The 7,591-nt window shown below is 55.7% G+C and overlaps 1 protein-coding gene across 2 annotated transcripts in view; it reads right to left on the minus strand.

Moving 5' to 3' along the window:
• RAB11FIP3 (RAB11 family interacting protein 3) overlaps positions 1-7,591 on the minus strand; it is a 101,831-nt gene that overhangs the window by 54,672 nt on the left and 39,568 nt on the right. For both annotated transcript variants that reach the window (XM_023189128.1, XM_023189129.1), the window contains exon 2: positions 6,209-6,302. In XM_023189128.1, the coding sequence (XP_023044896.1) occupies positions 6,209-6,302 (94 nt within the window). The remainder of the gene's footprint in view (positions 1-6,208; positions 6,303-7,591) is intronic.

Raw genomic sequence — 7,591 nt, forward strand, 5'->3', positions numbered from 1 at the left:
CCCAGGACCTCCTCCCTGACGCCCCAGCACCTCCTCCCTGACCCCCCTACACCTACACCCTGAAACCCCAGCACCTCCTCCCTAACAACTCAGCACCTCCTCCCAGACGGCCCAGGACCTCCTCCCTGAAGCCCCAGCACCTCCTCCCTGAGGCCCCAGAACCTCCTCCCTGATGCCCACTCCACTCTGCTGTCAGCTCTGCAGTTGGCTCGGTGTCCCACCCCTCACACCGGCTCTCAGGGATGTCCCACCAGCCTCTTCGGGAGCCTGGGGCTGGAGACAGAATTGTGAGGCCTGCCTCTCACCCGCTCCTTGTGACCCTGCCTCCCTGTGACCTCCAAACGTGCCAGGTGCAGCCCTGCTGGGATGCTGCCTTCCCATCCCAGACGTTCTCAGGGAGGCCTCCCCGCTCCTCTGCCTCCCTAGCTCCCACCTGTTTGTGGTCTGTCTCCCACTAGAAAGCCAGCTCCCAAGGGCAGGGGTTCTGCACTTCCGTTTCGTGCTACGTCCCAGAGCCTGGAACAGGCTGGTTCGACAGCACTTATGGGACCGTTGCCCCATTTGTCCCCGTCCATGGTCCTCACAGGTCCCAGCTGTGCTCTCCCTCCGCGGCAGCCATCTCCACCAGTCTGGCTCAAGCTCTCGTGCAGTGAGATAGGAGAGCCCTGGCCGGCTCACGATGTCCAGCTCACCGCCCTCTCAAGTAGACAGCCACAGGAGCCCTCCCAGGCTCACCTGTCAGCTGCTGGGAAGGAGAGAGGGGTGGCCCAGCTGCTGTGGGATTGACCCAGGTGAAGGCAAGGAGAGAAGGGGACGGCGTCTGGGAGAAGGCCCCACCTTGGCGTGTCCGGTGGCTGGCCAACCACTAAGAAACATCTGGAGACGGGCTGTCCTTGGGCCATCCCTCTCTCACCCCTTCAGTCACTAAGCCAAGATGCTGGCAACCACAGGCAGCCACAGTCCACAGCTGGCAGCCCCCAGGCTTCCCAGACAGAGCATCAGGCTCCTCCAAGGGCAGCAAGCCAGGCTGGAGGCTTCATTCCACTCGGTGGGCAAAGCCCACCCCAGGGCATGGGCCTGCCGGGGGAACACCCTGACTCCTGAGCTGAGACTGGGCACCTTCCAAGCCAAGGCCTCCCAGGAACCCCTAGAGCTGAGCTTGCCCCATTTCGTGTTAGCCACAGTTCACAGGAACAAACCAACCCTCACCTTGAGGAAAGAATCGTGGCCCCAGGTGGCTCCCTCCTGCCCATACCATGGTACCGAGGGCCACTGCTGTTCCCAGCCTTAACCCTGCAGAGGGATCTGAGCACCTCACCTGCCCAAACCTACAAAAAGCTGTCTTCACTCTCCATGACAGGCTGTGTCCCTGACCCCCGAGGGAACACATCTCCGGCCCAAATCGCCTGCAGGCCACCCTCAGTCACAGGCCCAGGAACACGCTCCGCCAGCCACACTGTGCAGAGCAAGTTTACCCTATGACAAGCCGAGTCCAGCACTCAGTGACTGGCAAGGGCCCTGAGTACTCTGAGTCTTTGTTGCACCAAGGAAATGGGTTGTAACATTTATAACAAGACCAGCAGTCACAACAAAGAATTTCTGGTTTTATACAAAATGCATAGAGTTACAGTCCTGTTCCCTGTGATTTCACACATGTGCCTGTCACTAGAAAATGAACCAATGCAGGCAGGGCGCGGTGGCTCATGTCTGTAATCCCAGCACTTTGGGAGGCCGAGGTGGGTGGATCACCTGAAGTCAGGAGTTCGAGACCAGGCTGGCCAACATGGCAAAACCCCGTCTCTAACACAAAAAATTAGCCAGGAGCAGTGGCGCGAGCCTGTGGTCTCAGCTACTCGGGAGACTTAGGCAGGAGAATCGCTTGAACCTCAGAGGCGGAAGTTGCAGCTAGCCGAGATCACGCCACTGCACTCTAGCCTGGGTGACAGAGCGAGATTCCACCTCAAAAGAAAAAGGAGGCCGGGCGCGGAGGCTCAAGCCTGTAATCCCAGCACTTTGGGAGGCCAAGGTGGGCGGATCATGAGGTCAGGAGATCAAGACCATCCTGGTTAACATGGTGAAACCCCGTCTCTACTAAAAATACAAAAAAATTAGCCTGGCGTGGTGGTGGGCGCCTGTAGTCCCAGCTACTTGGGAAGCTGAGGCAGGAGAATGGCGTGAACTCAGGAGGCGGAGTTTGCAGTGAGCCGAGATTGCGCCACTGCACTCCAGCCTGGGGGACAGAGCAAGACTCCGTCTCAAAAAAAAAAAAATACGGCTTGTTACTGGACCAGGAAGTACAGGCTCTCTTATTCCACTTCTTGTTTTTCATGGAAGTGGTAACTGCCGCCTGGGGTCTTGTGCTTGGCCTCCATGCACCCCCATCTCAGCCCCAAACACTTGAGGCCTCTCTGATGACAGCAAGTTCTGGGGGTCCCCAGGCTCCCTCACCATCAACCTAGAAGCCTGCATCCAGTAGTCTTTGACTTAAGAGTGAAGATGAAACACAACTATACAAAACAAAAATGACAAAGCTACCAGCTTCACGAGGGGCTTTTCTCCTCCCTGCGACTGAGACCAAGCAGATGTGAGCCTCCAGCTGGCACCTCCATGAACTCAGGGGACCAATGGCTAGAAAAGAAGCATCCTCTCGGGCATACCATCCCATGCATAAAAACCACCCAGCCAGCCCAACAAATACCAAAGCATCAGTGTCATAAAGATTGCATTCTCTATTACACACAAAATTCGGTTTGGAATTAATGGCAAGTTTTTTGTTTTGTTTTGTTTTGTTTTGTTTTTGAGACGGAGTCTCGCTCTGCCGCCCGGGCTGGAGTGCAGTGGCCGGATCTCAGCTCACTGCAAGCTCCGCCTCCCGGGTTCACGCCATTCTCCTGCCTCAGCCTCCCGAGTAGCTGGGACTACAGGCGCCCGCCACCTCGCCCGGCTAGTTTTTTGTATTTTTTAGTAGAGATGGGGTTTCACCGTGTTAGCCAGGATGGTCTCGATCTCCTGACCTTGTGATCCACCCGTCTCGGCCTCCCAAAGTGCTGGGATTACAGGCTTGAGCCACCGCACCCAGACTTTGTTTTGTTTTTTGAGACAGGGTCTGTCACCCAGGCTGGAGTGCATGGAGTGCAGTGGCACAAACACAGCTCACTACAGCCTCCACCTCCTGGGGTCAAGGGATGCTCCCACGTCAACCTCCCGGGTAGCTGGGCCCACAGCATGCACCACAATCTCAGCTCCTTTTTTCATATTTTTTGCACAGCCAAGGTCTTGCTATGTTGCCCAGACTGGTCTAACCCTCCTGGGATCAACTAATCCTCTCACCTCAGCCTCCCAAAGTGCTGGGATTACAGGAATGAGCCACTGTGTCTGGCCCACAATGGATTTTTCAAATTAACAGGAAAAAGTTTACACCTAGACTCTCCCCTGAGCTAACCAGTGAATCAGAGGACACCCTCATCCCGAGGGTCATGGGCACGACTGCCATGTCATGAGTAACCTGAGGAGAAGCAGACTTTCCAGAAGCCTGGAGGGGGGACCTGCAGCACACCATGCAGCAAGCCGCAAGGCACAGCAGGCGAGAGCCAAAACTCTCACAAAGCCGCTACTGAAAGCTTTGTGCAGAAGGACAAAGGTTAAATGAATGTATCAAGTACACATCTATCCTCAAGACGTTACTTAAGGGTTGCAGCATATCAGTTAGACTGAGACACGGCCCCATCAGCCTCAACCTGCTGGTGCTCAGCCTGCAGACTCTAAGGCCTCCTGACCGTCCTCTTCCCCCCCCTTGTCCTGCCAATGCTGCCTCCTGAGGGTCTGTGGCTACCTGCTCTGCCCATTGCTCTGCAGGCCCCCTTGACCCAGAGCTTGCCTGCATGCTCCTCTCAGCCTCCAGAGCCTGCGGTCTCTCTCCATCCTCGCCCCACCTAAGGACTGCTTCCTCACCTGGCCCAGGTGGTCTTTACCTGGTTGTCAGGGTGTCCTTTCTCCCCTCGACCCCTCCTCAGAGAGGGCTGCCTGCCTAGTTCCCGTCTCACCCCCGGCCTGCTCCACTGACAGCGGCAGCACCTCACTCATTTGTCCTCCTGCCGCCACCCACTGGCCTTGCTCTGGTGCTGGTTCACCACAAAGGCCATGGGGTCAAGCCCAGCGCAGAGGCCATGATGGTCCCACAACACATTCATGGGTGAAAGAACAGACAGTGGGATACAGAGTAACAAACGGGGAACAGACTGAGTATGGTAGCTCATGCCTGTAATTCCAGCACTTGGGAGGCCAAGGCGGGCGAATCACCTGAGGTCAGGAGTTTGAGACCAGCCTGACCAACATGTTGAAACCCCGTCTCTACTAAAAATACCAAATTAGCCAGGCAGGTGGTGCATACCTGTAAGCCCAGCTACTCGGGAGGCTGAGGCAGGCGAACTGCTTGAACCTGGAAGGCGGAGGTTGCAGTGATATGAAATCGTGCCATTGCACTCCAGCCTGGGCAACAAGAACAAAACTCCGTCTCAAAAAGAAAAAAAAAAAAAAACAGGGAACAACACACAGCACATTCCCCAGAGCCATCAAAGGACTTGGCATCTGATAAAACCCAGCACCTTAGAGACACTGTCAGGCAATAATTTTGTGGAGGAGACAGACAAGACCTGAGGTCGAGGCCCAAGGGCATCCATCAACCTGACTGCACCTGCCGACTCTGCAGGACCCAGCCAAGGTCTGACCTACCCTGCACGTGCAGGAAGGAGGAAAAGGGCCCGCCACCGTCACCCCTACACCGCCTGGCCAAACATGAGGAAATGAGAAGGCCTGTTGAGAGCTTCAGAACTTGACGTAAGACGGACAGTGTATAGGGACTGGTGAGGGTGTGAAACGGCACGGCCACTATGAAGAACTGACCCATCACATGACCCACTCCTAGATACAGGCCCCAACGACTTGACGACACGCGTCTACACAAAGACTTGTACACAAACATGCCCATCACCAGGAGAATGAAGAAATGAAATACAGAACAAGCACAAAATGGACAGCACAGAGTCTGAAACATGCAAACCACACAGATGAATCTCAGAGGCATCGTGCTGGGGAAGGCAACGTGCTGGGGAAGGGATCATGCTGGGAAAAGAAGCCAGGTGAGAGCACACGAACCCTCAAGGCAGGTGAAACTGGCCAGACACGGTGGTTCATGCCTGTAATCCCAGCACCTCAGCTTTGGGAGGCTGAAGCGGGTGGATCACCTGACGTCAGGAGTTCAAGACCAGCCCTGCCAACATGGTGAAACCCCGTCTCCACTAAAAATACAAAAATTAGCCAAGCATGGTGGCGGGTGCCTATAATCCCAGCTACTCGGGAGGCTCAGGCAGAAGAACTGCTTGAACCCGGGAGGTGGAGGTTGCAGTGAGCTGAAATCGGGCCATTGCACTCAAGCCTGGGTGATGAGAGTGAAACTCAGTCTCAAAAAAAAAGAGAGAGAGAGAGAGAGACAGGCAAAACTAATCCACGGTGACAGAAATCAGCCAACGGTGCCAGCAGGAGGGAAGGCACTGCCTGAGGGCGAGGGGTACGCGGGGCCCACATGGGGACAGCGATGCGTGTGACAGGCTCCGCACTGCCAGGCGTGGGACTCTGTCAGAGCTCACAGAGGAGCAGGCGTGAGCTGTACATTTCACTACAGGTAAATTTTTACTCAAAGGAAGACTGGAAACAAACACTGAGCTCTAGGGAACGATGGTGCTGTAGGCTGCAGTGTTCGGGGCGGTGTGCGTGGAAGCATGCTGACTGCAAACACATCCCATTCGAGAGGGTCTAGGGACAGATGAGACGGACAGAGATGTGGGGAGAGAGTGCAACAAAGTGCCGCCTGCAGAGCACGGTGGTGAACACCCACGTGGGTGGCCATGGAATCATTCTTTCAATACTTTGAAAATTCTCAGATTTCCATCATGAAATCTTTGAGGAAAGGGGCAATTGCTTCCTAGCATTATGGAAAAGTAGTTGACTCAGCCAATTCTGGAAGACAGGGTGTGTGAGGAGAAAGTCACAAGAAAGGAAGGAGACCACCTGGAAACCTGGGGTATGTTGGGGGCTTCATGGAGAAGGAACAATGACAGCGTCGGCACGAGGAGCCCAGTGACGTGCAGTGGCTGAGAGGGTGGCTGAGGAAGGGGAGAGGAGGCGGGAGCTCATGGCGGGGACGACTGACCTCCGTTTCTGATGGCTGTGATCCCTTGGTAGAAGTCTTCAAAGCTGATCACGCCGAGCCCACTGGGATCCAAGTACTTGGTTAAGTCCTTCACCTGTAATTGCCAAATGAGACCAGGTTACCCTAAGCCTTTACAGCAGGGGTCCCCAACCCTGGACCTCGGACTGGGACAGACCTGGTCTATGGCCTGCTGGGAACGGGGAGGCACAGCAGGAGGTGAGGGAGCACTACCACCTGAGCTCCCCTCCTGTCAGATCAGCAGGGGCAGGGCATCAGGGTCTCACAAGAGTGCAAAGCCGGCCGGGCGCGGTGGCTCAAGCCTGTAATCCCAGCACTTTGGGAGGCCAAGACGGGTGGATCACGAGGTCAGGAGATCGAGACCATCCTGGCTAACACGGTGAAACCCCGTCTCTACTAAAAAAATACAAAAAACTAGCCGGGCGAGGTGGCGGCGCCTGTAGTCCCAGCTCCTCGGGAGGCGGAGGCAGGAGAATGGCGGGAACCCGGGAGGCGGAGCTTGCAGTGAGCTGAGATCCGGCCACCGCACTCCAGTCTGGGCGACAGAGCGAGACTCCGTCTCAAAAAAAAAAAAAGAGTGCAAAGCCTACTGTGGGCTCCGCATGTGAGGGGTCCAGGTTGCGCGCTCCTTATAAGAATCTTAACGCCTGATGACCTGAACAGTTTCATCCTGACACCACCCCGACCCCCGACCCGTCTGTGGAAAAGTGTCTTCTATGAAACCAATCCCTGGTGCCAAGAAGGCTGGGGGCCACTTTAGGGAATCAGGATTAGGTTGTATCACGTGCTTGGCTTTTTCACCAAAAGCACAGAAGCCGCCAACGTGGCGGTGCTGACAGCGACAGCCTCTGACTCCGCACATCCAAGAGGCAGCACAGCCTCCACAGGCCACTGTGGACGGCCACAGCCACAGGACGGGCAGCACCCTGTAAATGGGCTGCCAGCAGCAACTGGTGTGATGAATCACAGGAGTGGGACCCTGGCCACTGAAAGCCAGCAGCCAGGGTCTTATGTGGGGAGATCAGTTCTGAAGTTTTAGATATTGTTCTGGCAAGGATGCAGCATGCTAACATAGATATGTTACATAGATAACACAGATTAGTGGCCGGGCGCGGTGGCTCATGCCTGTAATCCCAGCACTTTGGGAGGCCGAGGCAGGCGGATCATGAGGTCAGGAGATCGAGACCATCCTGGCTAACACGGTGAAACCCCATCTCTACTAAAAATACAAAAAATTAGTCGGGCGTGGTGGCAGGCACCTGTAGTCCCAACTATTTGGGAGGCTGAGACAGGAGAATGGCGTGAACCCAGGAGGCGGAGCTTGCAGTGAGCTGAGATCTGGCCACTGCACTCCAGCCTGGGCGA

This window comes from Piliocolobus tephrosceles, chromosome 17 (genome assembly GCF_002776525.5).
Source record: "Piliocolobus tephrosceles isolate RC106 chromosome 17, ASM277652v3, whole genome shotgun sequence".
Lineage (NCBI taxonomy): Eukaryota > Metazoa > Chordata > Mammalia > Primates > Cercopithecidae > Piliocolobus > Piliocolobus tephrosceles.